Source organism: Antrostomus carolinensis, unplaced genomic scaffold (assembly GCF_000700745.2).
Source record: "Antrostomus carolinensis isolate BGI_N321 unplaced genomic scaffold, ASM70074v2 scaffold19342, whole genome shotgun sequence".
Lineage (NCBI taxonomy): Eukaryota > Metazoa > Chordata > Aves > Caprimulgiformes > Caprimulgidae > Antrostomus > Antrostomus carolinensis.
Window position 1 is genome coordinate 107,971 of NW_010300393.1, and position 20,039 is coordinate 128,009.

A 20,039-nucleotide genomic window follows, 5' to 3' on the forward strand; every position below is an offset into this window, starting at 1 on the left:
GATGCCCAACTCTCCTGGAAAACCGCAGGCTAAAAGAATTTCCTGTCATTAGCCAATAATGACAGAGCATTATATCAGAGGATGGTACCCAGGTGCAAATACTGGTTTAAAACACAGCAAAGGCAAAAAGATGACAAACTGTTCACTGTTTTAAGTGGTACACTGACTGTGCAGGAAGTAATATAGTTAGAAACACTGTGGGTTTGTGTTTTTTTGTTTTTGGGGGTTTTTAGGGTTTTTTTTTTAATGTTACACAAAATGCATTCAGGAAGGTATTGGATTAACAGCTTTGAAGAATGAAATGCTGTGGGACAGACATCACATGGCCTGTTCAAGTGCCACCTTTTCCCTTCCCAACCATTATCACTGCTTTGGTCAGCTCCCGCTGCTCCCTCTCCTCTGCCATCACTGTCAGACGCAGAGCTGTGCCAGGCTCCTCAAAACCCAAATGTTAGCACCAAAGCAGTGGCCTTTTCCAATGCTTACTTCTGAACTTTTGGGTCTACTGACAAATAAGGGTTGATTAATTTCTAAAATATTTTGGTTATTTATTTACTCTAGTGTTTTTCTAGCAACTTTTGAGATTCATTCTTGAAGTCAGTTGGGCTTCTCTCTGGCTCTCAAGATGTTTAAAGACATTAAAGGAAATCTAATTTCATACATTCATCCAATGTATTCCCCACCCCTGAACCTCAGTCGTCACACTGATATTTGAGCAAAATTTCAGTAAAACAAGGTAAGCATAGCCTGGGCCACAGACTCCACTGGAGATAAACAACTCTGATGACACATTTTTTTCCTACAAAAAAAAAGTGGTCCAGAAGGGGCCAAGCCAGAAGCCCCTCTACAGGCAGACCGCTCCTGTAGCCACACTCACAGCCACGAAGGACCCAGACTGGCTCGAGCCACGCAGTTACCTTAGATCAAAGTGGACTGAAGCCGAGTGTGGAAGATGCTCCACGGGCAGGCTTGGAAGGTGCCTGCAGTGATGCCAAGGGCACTAACTGAGGCAGAAGTGTTCAGTTGAGCAAAGTGCTATCACAGGTAGCATCCAGGTAAGAAGCGGTGCCTTCAGAACCCATGGCACGAAAGCAGCACCAAAATCTTTGAAATATCTGTACCAGCATGGGCTGGTTGGCCTGGCACTGAGGGATGACAGAGGGACCTTTCTCGCTTCTCAGAAAGTAGCTCATCTCCCTCAGAAAACTGCAGATGAATGAGAACTTCAAGAGCTATTGGCTCAGTTTAAGATAAAAACTGCCATTGAAGAAAAGCTCCCCCTTCCCCATTCTCCCCTTCCCGGAGATTACCTGTAACCATGTCTCCTTGAGCAGGTTTAGCCCAGTCCACGATGACAAAGGAGTGACAGCCTTCAACTGCCACTACGGTGATGTTGTGAGGGGCCTTCAAGGGGCGTAGCTCTTTCTCTCTGAGGTCATTAGGGATAATTTCATCAAGGCTCTCCACTTGGAAGTGCTCCAGGGCCTCTGTCAAGGAGCAGGGGGCTACTGGATCTTTATTTAGGTAGGTCACATAAGGAGCTAGAAGAGACAGGATGGTGTTTAGTTTCCAGTTTGTAGGTACCACAGAGTAGCACATAGGCTGGCAATCTCCTGAAAGGAGTGCAGTTTTGTGATGCCTTTAAAAATTCCTCCCCTTCCAGCCCACAGACAGTTCACTGCTGCCACCAAAGCATGGCTTGCACTCAATCTGATTGATGAGCAGGGAGAATGAGATGCCAATATTCAGGTCTACCTCACATTCACCACTGTACCCAATTATGCAAAGACGGAAGTATCATCTTTACTATGAAAGGCAGAAGAGAGCGGTTTGACTGCAGGTCCCTCCACACACTGCCTCCAGCTGCTCTGGAGGTGGAGTGGAAATGTCACCCTAACTCAATGCCTTTCTGCATATGGGAACAGATCCCTGCCAGGGCTTTAGATCAACGTCTAAGACTTTACCAGGTCTTAGTGGCTGGTTCTTACACAAATATGATGAAGCTGAGGTGAAACAACAGAGAGAGCAAGAAGAGTAATTCCAAGGTGAAGTCCAACCAGGTTAAACGAAGGGATTATTGCTGTGGTCCCCTGTGTACTAAGGGACTGCGAGTTCCTACCTTCCAGGTACGTGCTCCCAACCTGTAACTTCTATTTTTAGGAGCGTTACACTGACTGGAATTGCACTTCAGTTCAGGAAAAGATTAAACCATCATTTTATTGCCTTAAAAGTCACTGTAACATTCAAAGTAAGGACTATAAAACTTGCTTTGGAAATGTTTATTCAGTTGCAATAATACAATTCATTGAAATGGTAATATTATTTCCCTAGTGCCTTGAAATGTTCATAAACCAACATTTCTTGGTTTATCTTATTGGATTTCATGCCCTAAAGGAATTTTTTCCAGATCTTGCAATGAAGTTAATTTTAGCCTCTCCAGCTAAATGAATTAAGAAGCACTGTCAGTGAGAGAGCCAAACAGAAACATCATGAAAGTGTTTGGACAGAGAAACTGAAGATGCACTGGAAAAAGTTTTGGCATATATAAAAACAAATCTCCATGCTAAGCCACGTGAAGCGTGTGGATATTGGAAGGGAAGGCAAGACATGAGTCAAAGCTGACTCTCCAACCCCTGAACTTCCATCTGAAATGCCAAGTGAGCCAGCAGCTGACCTGACCTCGGTTCAAATGCCAGAGGTTTGTAAAGGGCTGTGGGGGGGTCACTCCTCTGGGGTGAAGGTTTGAACGCCGTGCCCTGACACCTCCAAATCCCTCCAGTCTGGCCCCAAAATGCTTCTCTGACAAAGAAGAAGAGCAGCTCTGAAGTCAGAACACCTACCTACACACTTAAATGGCTCACATATGCAGGAGCCAGCCTCATGGCTTATGTCAATGTATTGGGGGTTCCTTCAACAAGTTTCTTCTACAGAGCAAAGATACAAATAGCAAAGCCAAATTTATCTCTATTAGTTTTACTTTTTGGAAAGTTCATTTCCAAAATACCATTCACTCCTTGACTTTGAAGCACACCTTTGACATACGTGCTTGTGCAAGGTGGATGAAGTCACCAGGGTTTCATGGGCCTGTGGAAAAGAATTAGAACCCCCAGAGAAAGACTCACGCCTCCATGGAGACTTGTGCTGACCAAACTACTGGTGTGAACTTAAAATGATACAGCTGAGCCAAACTGAGCACCAGAGCAGACGCTCTTGCTCTCTTACCGACTTCAGCTAAACCAAACACAAAGCAGAACACAAAGCAGTGCACTTACACTGAAAGAGTGCAAAGAGGTTTGCACTGCTTCAACAAAATCATTGTGGGTCCAGAGGCAGACACGCAAACATCGAAGCTATGAACAAAGTACTGCTGTTTGGGTTTCCCAGGTGGCAGCCCTTACAAGGACCACACACTGGTCTGTTGCTCATATTTGTGCAATGGTCTCGGCTTTAGGGCTGACCTTGCTAGAACAAGAATTCTTTGCAGTGCAAGCAGTAAGCTATATAACCAAAGGATATCCTTACCAGTGAACCGTTTCTTCCCAGCAATATCATATTCTGACACAGGGCCAGTACCAACAACACTAGTCTCCGGATAGACAACTTCCAATTCTGTCGTTGTAGAAGCAGTGGTGGTGGTGACAGTGGTGGTGGTTGGTGGCAAAGTGCTCTCAAAAAACTCGTAATCTTCAGAGGAAACATAAGATGAAAATGTTAGTTCAGATGATGCTATTTTGGCTTAACTATGAGAGGGGAAACATTTCTGCCACCAGGCACAGTCCCAAAGGAGTGCCAGGCGCTCTGCCCTCACTGCCACACACTCCTTATGGGCCTCTAGGTCAGGGATGGTCTCACCTCAGCCTTGCAAGGGTTTCTACCAAACTGACAGACAGCAAGCACAAAGTCTTTGCCTTAGAATAGTAGCATCACTGCTGATTTAGACCTCACTCACACAGGTAAAAAGGGTGACAACAAACAAAGGTATTAATACAGCAATATCCTGAACACACTCTGTCTGCCACCTCCCTTTACAATAACCAAAGAAAGACAGCACAGTAATTGAATCCCTGGCCAAAGCCCTCAGATGCCAATGGAAGGAGACAAGGGAATGAAAAAATGGCTTTTTAAGAAAACTCCATGTTATCATTCTAAAATGCTAGAGCTGGTTCATACTGGTCTTAAACCTTCCTGCACCTTAGAGGCGTGGTGTCTTGTACTTGCCATTCATGGTCCCATTAGGGCCATGAGGGAAGGCAACTGGCACGCATGAATCTCCTGATATTCAGTTCTCCTTGCTATTCAGTCCCATTAAATCCAGTGCTCTTTGAAAAGCTACTGTGCTACCAGATTGACACACAAAATGAAGAGAAAGAAGCATTTGGTATCCCTATCATGTCCTCATACAGGCTGTGGGACTCCGCTCATGGCTTTGAGTGTTTTCTGCTTAAACTGCTAAAGCATCAGTTTTCTATAGGTGACCTGCCCCTAAGGGGAGGCCTGGCAAAAGACCTGTGCACTGAGGACATTCCACTTCTATGGGGATGTATAGAACATGGGGTGCAGGATCTGTGCAGTTTTTAGTTCATTCTCTCCCCCAACATTCGTAGTTGACCTCAGTATGAAGCAATTAGAATAAAAAGCAAAAAAGTCTGTATCTTCCTCCCAGTTGCTGCACTGTCTTTCTAAATTTTTTTTATTGTTACTTGTTTGACTTAAGATCCCAGCACTGCATGCAAAAGAAAAAAACAAAAAAACTTTTATTATTTGAGAGCCATAAATTCTACTAAAAAGCTGATACTATAACGCTTTGAGCTTTAGCAGAGGTCTGTACTTATCTGTTTCAATATGTGGGAGCAGGTGAAGAATCTGAGGATTAAAAGGAGCAGAACATCAGAAGTCTGTGATGGCAGAAAATGAATGCTAGTTCTAGTAATTGAGAATTTGCATTCCTTGTGCAAAGTTACAATTAAATGCTAGGACTTGAGCCTTCCTCTAAGTTTTGTGTGTCCTGAACTATAGTGTAAAGATGGCATGAATATAACTGCAAAAATCTTTCCCTCTTCTTTTATCTGGTTTCAAATCTCTTTAATTTAAATTCCACAATAATTCAGCAGATTAATTATTTTATATGTAGTTGATCTCATTCAGTATGAACATGTTTTGTAGTCTAAATGCAGACTATACCTCAAAAAAAAAAAAAAAGACAAAAAATATATTCACAGTACTGTAGAGAGCTAAAAACTTACTAAGCTATTTCAGGTTTCCAGGGCTCAGACAATATGTTGGTTTTCTATTTTAGAATAATTCATTGACTTTGAATGGGCTGGAGTTAGAAGTTGTACAAGAGAAAGTGAGTCTAAGGTTGAAGTGATGACTGTATAACCCAGCTCTGAATATAATTTATTTTCACAACAGCTTCCTGTTAGGACTGCAAGACCAATAGAAAGGGACCTTTATGGTCAGAAACAGTTGCCTTTTTACCTTTGAACTTCACAAGTGACACAGGACTCTGGAAAGCTTTTCCAGCTCACCACTGCTTGCTTAAGATTCCATTCACAAACCTGCTCCCTCAAACCCAATTCCAAAGAAAGAAGAGAGGGAAAAAAAACCAACCCCAAACATGTCACTTGCAATAGACTTTTACAGTGAAACAGTACCATCATCATATATCACATATGCTTCTGGAGTTGCTGTCACATCTGAATCCAGTCCTGAGAACGTATCTATCAAGGGAGAAAGAAAAAAAAAATGCTCTAAGAACTCAATGTCTCGTTCTCACCCTCCTAGTAAAATACTTCTGGAATAAAATTTAAAATAAAAACCTTTAGCTAGTTGATTTGGAAAGAAATAAGACAACTGCCTAGTTTCCAGATAACACAGTGACGGTCCATTCTGCATATTTAGAATAACAGTGGAGTAGCCAACTGCAGTAGCCAGGAATTTTGCTGGGGGTAAACGGGTTCAGCGCTGCTACTCAAAATTGAGAGTAATGCACCTGCCAGGAGCTCTGTCCCAGCCCTGGGAGCTCTGGAGAAAAGGCCAGCAGCCAGCAACCGCCTAACACTCAGGTCAGGATTTGACAATATTTTATAGCCTCAGGAGCAGCAAATGTGGGAAATTTATATACAAAAAAAACCATGCAAGCAATTCAAATAAACTAAAAACTTCAAATATTTTTGCAGGGGAATAAAAATCAAACAAGCCACAGAATCATGACATTTACAGACTATGTCTATAGTAGCAAGCAACGCAGCCCAGAAGGAATGGATTTGTAGAATGAAGCAATTGGTGCTGGATTTCCCAGGGTTTTCCTTTGCACTAGCTCTAGTCTGATCCTGTGGACTGAATGCCCATTAGAGGTTGGGGCACGTACGCATCATCCTGAAGCACTGCTTCTTCTTTAGTTTCATCCAACAGGAATTCAGTTTGTGCACATCAAGATTGCTCCATGAAGCAAATGAAAGCATGGCAAGAAGAGATGATTGTGAAGTACACATCAAAAATACTCTCCCAATCCACTCCAAAAAACAATGCAAATGCACCCACAGACTTCCCAGATGCCTATTCCTATATATTGTCTCAATGTCTCTGCAGGTCATGTATCCAGCACCAGAAACATCAACCATCAAGTACCTCATCTTACGAATCCTGGAGGCCTCCTTGCACATTCTGAGAAATGCATTTCTCCACATGTTGTACAGGGAAGCCAAAGAGTACACAAAGCTTAGATTAGCCATGAAAAGCAATGCAAACACAGCAAAAGCATCATCCTGCAACCCACTGCAGGTACAATCAGAAGTCATTCGATGAAATGAGAGGTCAGTGTGTGAACAAAGACAAGACAAAGACAGCTTTGACCTCAGGATACTACACAGAAACTAATAATGTACCTGTAACACTTGATATGGAAGCAAGATTGTTATTTTTACTAAGCCAGTAACATGAACAATGCAAAATTTCAACTGCCAATGTCAAACAATTCACAAATATAGTTTGAATGACACATTTTCATTTTGTGGGGTTTTTTTATTTTGAATCAACAATTATTGTACAAGACTGATTCTTTCTATTACAATAAGTATCTTTTAAATAAATAGTAGTGATTTTCATGTCAAAATAAGTTTTGAAAACACAGGAAATGGGTTAATTCTTGTCAGACTTTCATATACCAAAATCTGACATTTTCTCATGGAAGACTTCTGCTGCCACTCTTCAGGCGATCACCCATTTGGAAGCCACTTGACTTGTTTGAGGGTAGTCAGTGACAAAGCAAATCCTTTGCTGAATTCTGCAGATCTTCTCACCACAGTTGGCCAGTATCAACAATATTTATAATGTATGCACTTACCTTTGATTATATCCAAGTAAATAAGAGGCTCAGATATGTAGAAATTTGAAGTCCTTCACAGGCAGATTTCAACTTCACACCTACTAGTTAGTCAGCCTTTTGCCTACACACAATCCAGCATAAACAAATTTTATTTTCTATTTGTGTGCCTGTTTAGCCTCTTCTACTTCACTTTCTGTGCTCCTTTAGCAATAGATGTGGCATGAAGATGAGGAGGTCTTTCCAAAAGACCTCTCAGTTTATAATTTTCTCCACGTACACTAGCTGCAGTTCTCCAGTGAGCTCCATCACCCTTCACTGCAGCTCTTCAGTGAAGCCTGCCAGTACCAGATGAGGATGTCTTGCTGTGACTACTTGCCATAGTCTTTTGGCATCTGTACGGACAGTGAAATCATCACTCGATTTTATCACACACAGCAAGTGGTGAAGACTCCACCTTTTTTCTCTTGTGAGTTCATGAAAAAAGTTTAGCTGATTTCACTGACAAATCACACTTGTGTGGCCAAAGTCCTTCTTGAAAGTTCAAGACTGCTGAATCTAGTGAAATGCTGACAATAAATTCTGCTGGGTCGAGCAAAAATCCTACCAGAGAGTAAGCAAATTTGCCAAAGCTTAAGTAGAACGTTTGGCAGTGGGTTTTGGCACTTGCAGCCCCCGGCTCTTTGGGAGTAAAGCACTTAGCAACAAAAAATCAAGCTTTGGCAGAATAAATATTTCATTAAATGATATGGAGTATTTTCCAGACTCATATTAAAGGGAAAGACAACATAAAATATGATCTGGAAATGCTCAAGGGAAAACTGCATTAAATGTTTTGATAGTTCAAGTAGTAATTGTTTATCCCTCTTGAAATAGACACTGCAACACTGCATTTATTAAACAAAACCAGCCATCATAAAATAAATACCATAAAGATGCTTTCTTTGCAAGGAAGGTCCTCTGAGGAACAGGCAAGTTGTTTTGCTGCATTTGTCAAATGTTGAGGCAGATCATCAGGATGCAAAAAAAAAAAAAAAAAACCCCAACCAAATCCAACCACCAAAAAAAAGGAGAAGATCAAGAAAATCCTAATAGCTACTCTTCAGAGAAACTTTCATAATTGGTAGGTAGGCATTACTATTGCTCAAGGTATATAACAGGTAAGAAGTGGAAATACAGCATCATCTTGTCCTTTCAGTCTTCCACTTTGTTGTATTTGAAGATATACTGTTGAAACACCAGACAATTTAGGAGTGACTTAAGAGCCATTCTCATTGAACATACAGCCTGTGTAAAAAAACTAGTTTTCATTCATACTTTTAAGAATGCTCAGGGATCCAGCAAGCCCACCTGGTAGAAGGCAAAAAAAAAAAAAAAATCAAGCAGAATGTTTTTAAATGTTCAGAAAAATCACACGAAAATTCCCCAGCCCACAACTCTGCTAAAAATAATACTGCAAAGATTTTTGTTGTTCAGCTTCCAGAGCTTACGCTCAGATTAAGCCCAGCCATATTTCATAAAATCTTATTGTTGTTGTAGTATGTATTCTCAGAAGATGTCCTTCAGGTATGAAATAGCACAGGCCAAAGAGAGGAAACTTTACAGGATATAAGCAACACCTAAGGTAAGCAAAAGGAGCTGGTGGGAGTGGGAGGGACACTAACCCTACTGAAAATCATGGTCCTCTTTAAGCAACTTTGAAAATACCAGGCTGACCATATAAAACAATATTTGTAACACTTGTGTAAATACAATTAAGAACCATGAAAGCAACAAAGGGAAAATGAAAAATTTTCAAAGAAATATTTCATTATGATGATCATCTATATATACATATGTTTGTGTGTATACATACACATCTGTGCATATGTATATATGCATGCACACTTCTACAAATACATACTCAAACAGGGGGCTAATTGTTAGATAAATATTAATACTATAAATCATTGTAATTCCATCTGTACAAGGTAATAACATCTGTGACTCATTACTTACCCAGGGTAGCTGGAAAGGGAATTTCCAGTCTTCTGCTTCTGAGATCCTTTCCAAAGATGCCATCATTAGACTCATTGTGAGTTCCAGAAGCCACATCTGTCCATATCTTCTGCACTCTTCAAAGTGATAATTTAGCTTCTCAGGCCATGGTTACAGGACCTACTTATAAATCTGCTTTGGTTTCAGAGATACAGGTGTATCGGGTAAAGGTAAGGGGGTTTAATTACCCATTAAACTGGCCACTGCAGTTGGCAGATGTCTGACTGCCATCCCTTTGTTTAGGTTATGGCCATGCTTCTACTGCCCATCTGTAGACTGAGTTGGGGATTACCTACAAATAAGGATGAGGACTCCTATGGTGGTCCCTGATCTGGTTTTGCAAAATAAGCAGCTAACTGGTTTGCAGTGCAACATTCAGGTGATGAAAGGGTAAAACATGGTATGAACAGGCTCAATGCCCACAGACTCTGGTGTATTTATATCTGTTTACTCTGGATTTCAGTTTGGCACCACATTCTGAACATGTATAACTGCATAGGGAAATAATGACATGTACTTACACTGTTTTATATTTTCAGATGAGAGAGAAATTAGTGTACAACTCTGTGCCTTATCTGTGCAGAGCCAGAGTTGTCTTTCCCCAGCTTCTTCCGTGCTGTGTTACATTCTTGCTAGACAATCTCTATCTCTGAGGGCTGGCAAGAGAACAAGAATCTCATTTTGCAAAAGCTGGTCCCACTATGGCTCAAAAGACTTTTCAGAATTTGTTGTCAGAAATTAACACAAAATAGACAAAATGTATAGCACCTTCAGGTCCTTCCCTGGCCTGAACTGGAGCAAGGGCATAATTATAGTTGAGTGCTTGATCACAAAACTACCGCCTATACCTGTGCTCACATGCATGAATAAATGTGACAAGAACGGATCCAACACAAGGCGAGAATTTTGCTGAAATCAACATATTCCCACAATAAACCTCAGCTCTGGGAAAGGTTGACAATGAAAAACAGTTTAATTCCCAAACCTTTCTTCAGCTGCTCTAATCTCAGCTCCTACCTTATCATGTGGACCAAAATCTTCAGAGGCAAATTCTTTCCCACTTTACCTTTGTGCAACTCTGCTGTACAAACAGCTCAACCAAAGAAGTTCAAACAGCACAAAAGGAAGTTACCTTCTGCATTGCACTCTGGCAGGCCATCAAACCCCAACAGCAAGTTGCCCTCATCATCATACTGTGCATAGGTGCCTGGAGGACAGGTTGGGGGTGGTTTCTCAGTGGGTGGTTCAGTGGTGGTTGGTTCAGGAGTGGTGGTGGTAGTTGTAGCGATAGTTGTTGTAGTGGTTGTAGTAGTTGTTGTGGTAGTTGTTGGGGGTATTGTCGTAGTAGTTGTTGAGGGAGTGGTTGTTTTCTTAAGCATTTCAAGACCAATCAGAGGTTTCCCTCCAAGACTTATTATTGGTTTATCTTGTGCACTCGCTACAGGTTTACTAAATCTGCCATGTCCAAACAAAGGTAATCCATCAGGACTCACCATTGGGGCACCCTTTTCATCTAGGAGAGAAGAACAAAACAAAACAAAACAATCTCACCATTAACCCATTTCAGGCTTATAGCATGGTATTTATCAACAGTAGATGCCACAAGAGCACTGAGAGTGTGATTACAGTCTCCTGTAACTAAGCTGACAGAGAAGGAGGTTGTTATCTAGGAAGGAGACATGGCTAAGGAAGCTGGAAAATGGTTCAGAAGAACCTCAGATAAACCACAGTGTTCACTTTTATCAGCTGTTTGATAAACACATCTTGGGAAGACCGCAGGGAGATTTCACTTCGGAATCACAACGTGCAGACAGTGCCTGCACTTAATCTAACTCAATCTCATAACTGTTGATGAAAGGTATCATGAATTCATATTCTGCTACCTAATGTCAAACATGTGCAACGAAAAACTGGGATAAGCCGGTGAGATGCTGTCACTACAGATAAACTTTTGTGCCAAATTCTGGATACAGTAAATATTCATGGTAAGCAATTTAACAGCAGGCACTGAATTTGCATTCAGGAGATCTATACAGGTGGATTGATATGCAAACAGCAGTGTTTTCAAAGATCACACACAGGGTTTTTTACTATCTGTGGTCAGTTTCAGAAGGAAAAATAAAATCACATACATATGACTGGTACGGTGCTAGTGGTGAGGAATAATTATTTCCATGTATACAGAGATATAAACAAGCATCAATTCTCATTCTGGCTCAGTTCTGTAGTCCTTTCTAGCGCTGATACCAGTGAGATAGACTTGGGTGATTCTTGCTGCCTTGTACTCAGGAGCCCCACAGGATGCCCCAAAGCCTCCACAGGTCCTGCAGTGTGCTGACTGCCTGATGGAGACCTGAGGTACAAGCAATTCCAAATGGCTTGCATGGGACCTGGGAATGCCTGAAGCATTCAACTGATCAAAGATTTGTACCATGTGCACAAAAAAAAGTAGATTTTTTTCCTCTAAGAAGGAAGCTGTCACTTACCAACAATTGTACGTCCATCCCCTCCTAATTTCACTCGGAGAGGGTTGCCTTGGGAATCTTGTAGGTATTTTCCTTCAACATTTAACACTAGCCCTCGGTCAAGATCTACAATCTAAAAGCAATAGATGGACTCAAATTTAGATAACACAAGAGGAGGTGAAATTAAATTTAACAGCAACAGAAATGCTGGGGAAATTCAGATGCTAAATGTGATGCTCAGTAATAGCTACAACACCTACAGACAGACTTAAAAGTGACTGACTAATTGTGCAGTAATCACTGAAAAATCACTGCTAAAGAAGGAAAATTCCCAGGCACTGGCCTCCAGAGCTGCACAGCAACCATATTCATATTGCCTACTGCAGCTCTCACATGCAAAGCAGCAACTTCCTTGATTTTCTTGGGCTGCACAGATCCTAAGGTGGATTCCGGTAATACTGATTTGAGTGCGAGCCCGAGTCCTTTAGAAGATGGGATTTTAAATTAAGTCTACTCATCAAAGAAAAGAAAAATTACATTAGTTAATTTAGATTGAAACAACAGTGAAAACAAAGTACTTAAGATTTTAATTGGGGTAGGAGACTGAAGAAAAGCCCCTGTCTCATAAAACAAATCTGTCTGAGAGCATGGATTGAATTTAAGAGGTAACTGCAGTTAAAATCCAGCCCTTGTTGCCATTTCAACTCCAAATAGCTGTTTTATATGCTGTTTTATCCTGAGGTAACATACACCAAGCCATGGAACACAAAAATGCAGAAGTTCTAAATGCTGGAAGGAAATTGGGAGGAGGACATGAACTTCCATGTTGGCAAGACAGACTTACATTTGGTCCTGGGGAAAAGACTGCAGCAGGAGGGACAGCAGATCATGAGATCAGTCTCTGGAGGCCTCCAGGCCCCAGATGTTGACAGAGGACTACATAGATCCTCTTGCTTTACAAGGTGTTTGTTCTACTTGCAGCAATGTCCCCCTCTCGTGGGGTAGAGAGAGATGCCCCACAGCCTCCCAAGGACCTTTCTAGCCCACTTTCTGGAGTCTATTTAAAGGGCTTTGTGCATGATTTTCAAAATGCCTCCCTTTAATGTGATATACCTGATGCACCTTTTTATGTTCCTCTAAAGCAAATGGTAAGATTGAAGTGGCCATAAAATAAACATCTTCATGTGTCATGTAGCATGTGAGCAGCTCTACTGACACCAGCAAGGCTGATCACAGTCTCCTCCTGCTCAGTGATGGGCAAACACACAGGGAACACCAGTTCCTTCCCTGAGTTGGTTGTTTATAAAGTCACTGGAAAGGATTTTAAAAGAAAAGGTCCGGGCATGCAAGCACCTAGTGGGGCTTTCTTATCAGTGGCATCTCAACTCTTCAGAAAATACCACTGGAAACATGTCTGTATGAACAGCAAAATGCTTAAAGACACTTACGTATGTACATTTAAAGCATGGTGACACTTATGGAGTAACTTTACATTTCAATACTCTTGCTCATGAGCTTCTCGAGTCTGGAAGAAGCACTGCTGAACTCATCTTTCACAGCAGGTATCCCAGGAAGTTCCTCACATGACGCAGCAGACAAGCCCTGAGTCACTGGGGAATTTAAGTCCCACTGACTTTGAGTATAAAATGTGCTACTAAATCTATGGGAATAATGCTATATTTGAAAATAAAAGCCATCGGGCTTTAAATCAGACATTTAAAATATTAAAATAATGAAATGCAGAATTTGTCTTTGTATTTCAATAGAACAGTGGAAACTAGATCACTAAGTATAACCTCACTTTACAGTTTCACTGACAGAGCACCATTCTCTCTTTTCTTAATAAAAATGTAAGTACAATAAAAGGCCAAAGCATCTTGAATTTGGAGAGAAGGTCACCCTACCCACTTTGTTCCTTGAGGGCCATTGATTACTCTCTGTCCGCTTGGTTTTCCATTATTACCAGGTAGTATTTTTCCATTCCCATTTCCATTTTTTGTTGTAAGATTAGGTCTGCCATTGGAACCTGAAACAGAGAAGAAAACACTATTCTGAAGAAAGCTGTGCATACCACAAACTACATTTTAAAATGCAAACAAATGCATTTTCTGACCTATATGAATGTAAATGAGAGAAGAAAGAGCCCTCACCACACTCAGTAAGCCAGACTTTTAATTTCTGCTTGGAGCAACTATTGTGACACTGTCAGATCCCTGCAGCTGACACAAGCATCTGAAATGGTTTCTTCTGAAGAGGTTAAACACTCATGGTTTGTTTCTACCATGTTTATTTGGTCTTTTTATGTGCTCTTGCTTTTTTTTAAGAAAGCAGGGCAACATTTCTAGATGGCACTACAGCCATTAAAATGTTCCAATACCCAAGGTCAGCAGATATTCTGCCAGAAACCAAGCCTCTAACATTTGAGGTAAATCACATCATAAAGGTATTAGAGGGCCTGACTCTGATGTGAGCAGTCTTCAACAGGAATGTGCAACCCTGAGCTGTCGTTTTAAAAAGAGCAAAGTGTCTTAAAAATTAATTAAGAATACACAGAATTCTAGGACAGCATGAGGAAATGTCTTACTGCCTAGGTGTGGGCAAGGTACCACTATGTTACCTACAAAAGCCTTTTAGTAATCCAGATAATGAAGAGCAATATACCTGAGAGGTTGTCATATTCTGAGTACAAATGTGCTTTCAGTGAGCATTCAGTGAAGTCACTGCTCAGTAAGGAACACAGCCCGTTTTCCAGTTTAGTACCTAACTCTGTCATCTCCTCTGTGGCTCACGGGATCCCGTGCTGGTCAGATCACAGGACTAAAGGTGTAGGGCACCACATTACACTGACTGGGCAATGTCCTCAAAAACTGGGCTCCCTGAGAACCATCAAAATAAAAAGTAATACATTATACTAAATAACTGAACCTGCATTCTGATGGAGAACTTTTCATCTAGCTGCTGATCTTAGGGAAAACACAGTTCAGTGAGATTACCACAGCAAAGACAAGATACCTTGTCTATAAGGAGGTCTAACAAACTGCCGTTGGGAAGGGCTCCGTAGTCTGGAGTTCAATAGCCGCTGGCGAGGGGACAATGTGGAAGAAGAAACTGTTGGAGAAACAGTGTGTGTGGTGGTGGATGCAGAAGAACGTGGCCAGACAAAGCTTGGTTTAGATGGAATATGCTTGTTAGAGGACTGAGTAGTCCGTGATTCTATGGCAGAGCTTCCTGGTGATTCGGGAGAAGATATTTTTAATGTTGGAGCTTTTTCCTTCTCTTCCTCTTCAGAGCTTACTTTGTGAGGTAGAAGAGTGTCCATAGATTTCCTTTTATTGCTAGTAGTGTCATCATATGTGTTTTTGTTACCTCTAGAAATAGAAGGGGACCATTTTGCTGCCAAAGATGTGGGTTTCTCTTCCACTTCTTTCTGATCATATTCACTATAGTAATCATCCTCTTCATTAGAAACTGACTGACGAGATTTAGATGAAGAGGAGGAAGGAACTTTTTGAGGAGGTTCAGCTTTGGACATTTTTGAGGGCAACAGGTCATATTTTTTCTCTGTTGGTGACACTGTTCTTGTAGCGACCATTGAGCGAGTAGGTAATGAAGGACGAGATTGTCTTGAAGAAGTGGATGACAACCTTGGATTATACTGGTTGCCTTTTGCTGTATCACTGGCAGAACTGGAGTCTGGTTGAGTAAGTTTTGGTTTGTAGGAAGGTACCTGAGAACCTGGCTGCTTTTGCTTTGATAGAGACGAACTTGAGCTTCCCTGAGAGAAAGATGCAGGTAATCGCCTAGAAGAGGACACATCTTTAGGGAATGCAGAGCGGCTGTTTGCTCTGTCACTGCCTTCTGTTACATCCTCATCATCATCTTCCTGCAACTCTTCGTTACTCTGGGATGAGATTGGAGATGGGAGCCGCCGGCCCCTTGAATGCAGTAAGGAAGGACTGGTGTGTGCCCTCTGCGGAGGCTCTGAGCGGGAGGTCTTCTCCGATGGAAGATGAGAGGGGAATGTCTTTTTAGACAAAGATACACTTGGTTTTGATCGAGCAAGCATTTCTTTCACCTCTCGACTGTCCTGCTCTTCAAGCTTATGTTTAGAAAGAGAAGATTGCAAAAGAGAATGTTTTTCTGAAGCAGCCGCTCGACTTTGTTGTTCTGCTGAGTCAGAGTGGGGTGACTTTTCACCGTGTGTCTCTCTGAGGTGAGAATCAGAATCGACCTCAGTGTTTCTCCTCTTGGAATAGATTGCTGAAGAAGACTGCCTGGAAGAGGGTAGAGAAGGAAATAAAGGATTTTCATCTTGTGAGTCCTCCCTGTAATTCTTATCAGCATACTTTCCATGGGATTTGGCACTGGTGGAGGATCGAGAGTGAGATGAAGTGTGACCCGAAACAGCAGACCTCGATGAGGCTGCCACCGCAGCTAATTTTGAATCCTTCCACGTGTGAGAACTGGATCCTGAGGGCAGCCTTGTTTGTTGTGACCTAGAACTGGGTTGTTGTGCTCTGTCCTCTGCTTCTTCACTGCCAAACTCCTTATGGCTATTATGAGCATGGGAATTTGCTGATTTGGAAGAGGGTTGCTGTGAATGGCCGAGAGAGATCGACCTACTGGGATGGCTTGGGACAACCTCATGAGAGAGAGCAGACTGACGATTTGATGGCAAAGCCATGTGAGTAGGCTCTGAAGTTTTAGAAGACAGTTTCACCAGCCTGGGGTCTGGATTTCCTTCAACATTACCCACAAGATCATTACTTTTGGCAGGCAGAAGATGGGAAGAGGTTTTAGAAGGCACATTAGTGTTGCTTTGCCTCAGTTGCTTTGTTTCATTATCTGTGTGTTTAGGAACAGATGAGGCAGAAGAATGTTGTGTTGATGATGGTAACAGTGCTGGCGGCTCACGTTTCTCTGTGCTTGTCTGCCGTGACGTCTCTGATGTGTGGGTTTGAACAGGGGTCCTCCCTGAGGCAAGGACAGGATGCACTGGCCGACTAGGGGACAAGGGTCTAGCAATCCTCCTCTGATCCTGGGCTTTTGGTGGCTTTGTTGGAGCTTCCTGGGAGGAATCATGATCATCTGTCACTTCGGTGGATTGGAGATCAGGTTCCAGCTCACCTGTCTTTCTAGAAGGTAACTGAGATTTACTTAAGATCCCTCCTCGAGTCAATATTTTATTCTTATATTCAGAAAGAAGACTCTTTTTATCACTAACATTAGGTGAACGAACAGATGACTGTTTAGAGGAAAGCGATGGCTGGACTTTAGAAGAAAGAGAGGAAGTTCGAGAAGGAGAGCCAGCATTCCCAGGTTTTTTAGCCTCTGAGTTATCCTGAATATTTGTTTTTTGCTGAGCAACTGAATCCTCATGAGCATCTGGGGGGGGAAAAATGTGTTTATTCATAACAATAGAAGAAAAGAAAAAAGGTGTTTTATTCACAACAATAGAAGAAGCACAAAAAACTAAGAGAACAAAACGACCACGTAGCAAGAACAAGACAACTTATGAGAATATGAGACAATAATTATTTCTGTATTAACCAGCCTATATGGAATTATTGTAACTTGGGTAAAACTTAGGGCAATTCAAATCAAACATGTAAAAGCAGGGACTGTAACAGTATCAGTGGAACCAAATCTTCAGCAGAGCTTAGTCAAGTTGATGGCATGGTGCTGCATTATCTCATCTGAGGCTGTGGCCCACGTTCTTAGTTAACTCAGCAAATTTTCTGTCCCCACAACAGCATCTTTTTAGCAAGAAGAAAGTAAATGCATGCAGTAGTACATGACTAAGCTAGTCTAACTGACTTTCAAGAGCAGGAGTTGCCAGGAATAGTGCAATCAAAGATCTAAGGCATTGTATTCTTTGGCCTTTGGATAATAAGAGTATGTAGTGTTTTCATGCAGGAAATAGAGTATATCATGCATTTATTTAAATTGTTAAAATGTCCATAAAATGTCATTTTATATGATGCAGTAACAGAAACAGTATTAAGGAAGCAAAATCCCATGGGTTAGATGGAGCGCGGAAGAAGCTAAGAAAAGTCACGAAGAATAAACATAACTGGGACCAAGGCAAGAATGGGCAGACTATGCAATTGGTGCTTGGCTTGGTGCTCACCTGCTGGGATGGCGACACTGAAGGCTTTAGACTGAGGACCTGGTCCCCTCCTGTTTGCTGCACGAATTTTGAAAATATATCGCTCTCCAGCCTGCAGACCATCTATTATGGCTGATGTTGTAGCTCCAGAGTAGGTGATGGACTTTGCTCCAAACGGCTTGAGAGCCGGGGCGTATGAAAGAATGTATTCTGAAATGATTTGGCAGACGGTTGGAAGGAGGAAACTGAAAACAGTCCTGTTTCCAGCGGACAGACTGTATGGGTAGGATGAATTAGAACGTGCATTACTAAAATTAATACACTAGCAATGCACGCTGAGTCAACAGCTGGAGTATAAAGACATGAGAGAGAGATATATACATATATATGTAGGTAAGTTGAACATTTGTTGATCTTAACAGACAAAACCAAACCACATTGATGACCTAATAACTGAGAATATGTTAGCTATACCTTCATAAAAATACACAAGCAACAACGCTCATCAGAGTGAAGAGTCACTAACAGGGGTCAGATGACAGCTGTGCATTCCAGAGAAGGTGTGGGGGACATGAGAAAGCTACAGCACCAACTACTGCGTGGTTTGGCGTGCTGTACCAGGACACCTTTTCTTGTTTCTGGACACTGACTAATAAAGGGAAAAAAATGAGTTATCTGAAAAAAAATAGCTGCCCTAAATCAGAAATAACAGAGGAAATCTACAAAAAGAAAATGCACTGGTGGCAGAAAACACATATGAACATTGCCAGGAAAATACACACTGTCCTACTACTTGTGGAAATCTAGTCTGAAAGACTGGGCAAATGTTAGGTGCAGATCGCTAAAATCAGAATACTCGTGCTACTACACTGATGGACTGCAAGCAGATTTTTTTTAGACTTCCCAAGAGAAAGAGAAATTTTGAACTTACTGATTAGCTACCAAGATATCTGCAATCAACAACACATGATCCAGAGAACATTCTTACAAAACATAACTTGTTCACAACAGTGGACAACACACAACTGCGTTGCTCACTGTAGCTATGTCCACAGCAAATAAGAATGTTAAAAAAATTTCTTTCCCACAGAAATTATTTGGAAGAAGAACAAAATCGTGTATTCACATAATTATTGTTCAAGTCATCAGTATTAAAATCAGATGACATTACTCATTAGTATTAATTACTTTCTTATCATTCCAACAGAGTCTTGACACACCTATAATTGCACTGTACTTTAAGATCCTAGTCATGCAAAAACAGTTTTGCCAGTCCACTGTGGTGAAACTCTACCAGCTCCAAAGGCAATATACTCATTCCTCAGCAGTGCTGGAGCCTGAGGGGCATGCCCATGAAAACACCAAAGTACTTACTTTAATCTTGGGAACAATATTACTGCAGTCAAATGTGTTTCCAGCTGAGTCTTTGCTTAGAGGGCGTTATGCTGTAATCTACAGGCCAGTAGGTAAAATTCATGCCTGGATGATTGAGGTTCTTATTCAGAAAATATAATTCTACCAGGAAATAACAGCACTACATATTTCCAAATGGTAGCAATAGCATGCCTGTTCAACGAAATCAAAATCTGACACACCATGCTTAACCATGCTGGGGCCAAATGCTACTGTAGAGAGAGCAAAGCAAGGTCTTGCTGCCACTTAAGAAACTCATCCTCCTCTCACCTTTCAGTTTAGGATTCCTGTGGTACCTGCGCTCTGTACTAGCTTTCTGTATCAAGAGAAATTTCACCACTGTAGGAATAATTGTAGGCATGGAGTCTTCCCTTTACACTCCCAAGGAGTGTAGGTAAGATCTCAGCCATGTGCAGGCTTCCTTTGCTTTTCAACCCTCTGTAAAAAGCATGGGCATCAGACCAAAACAAGATTTTGTAAATAAATTCCAAAGGCTACCAGTTTTCACTCTCTACACCAAGAAACACAGTAACACTCAAGGAGTCACATGTCATGATGGGAAAACTCTAGAACACAACACCACCTTTATAAACAGGAGATTTATTTTTTTCTGAGAATGAGCCCACATTCATTGCATTAAGAAATAAAACATGCATAGGTCATCACAACCAAGAAGAAAAATCATCAATAT

At 41.5% G+C, this 20,039-nt stretch overlaps 1 protein-coding gene across 1 annotated transcript in view; it reads right to left on the minus strand.

Moving 5' to 3' along the window:
- The window catches only part of FNDC1 (fibronectin type III domain containing 1), a 43,617-nt gene that overhangs the window by 16,097 nt on the left and 7,481 nt on the right, over positions 1 to 20,039 (minus strand). Inside the window, exons 6-13 of the mRNA XM_029083793.1 lie at positions 17,957 to 18,145; positions 14,839 to 17,211; positions 13,731 to 13,852; positions 11,848 to 11,959; positions 10,494 to 10,874; positions 5,655 to 5,720; positions 3,523 to 3,684; positions 1,311 to 1,541 (exon numbers count right to left, since the gene is read on the minus strand). Of these exons, the coding sequence (XP_028939626.1) occupies positions 1,311 to 1,541; positions 3,523 to 3,684; positions 5,655 to 5,720; positions 10,494 to 10,874; positions 11,848 to 11,959; positions 13,731 to 13,852; positions 14,839 to 17,211; positions 17,957 to 18,145 (3,636 nt within the window). The remainder of the gene's footprint in view (positions 1 to 1,310; positions 1,542 to 3,522; positions 3,685 to 5,654; positions 5,721 to 10,493; positions 10,875 to 11,847; positions 11,960 to 13,730; positions 13,853 to 14,838; positions 17,212 to 17,956; positions 18,146 to 20,039) is intronic.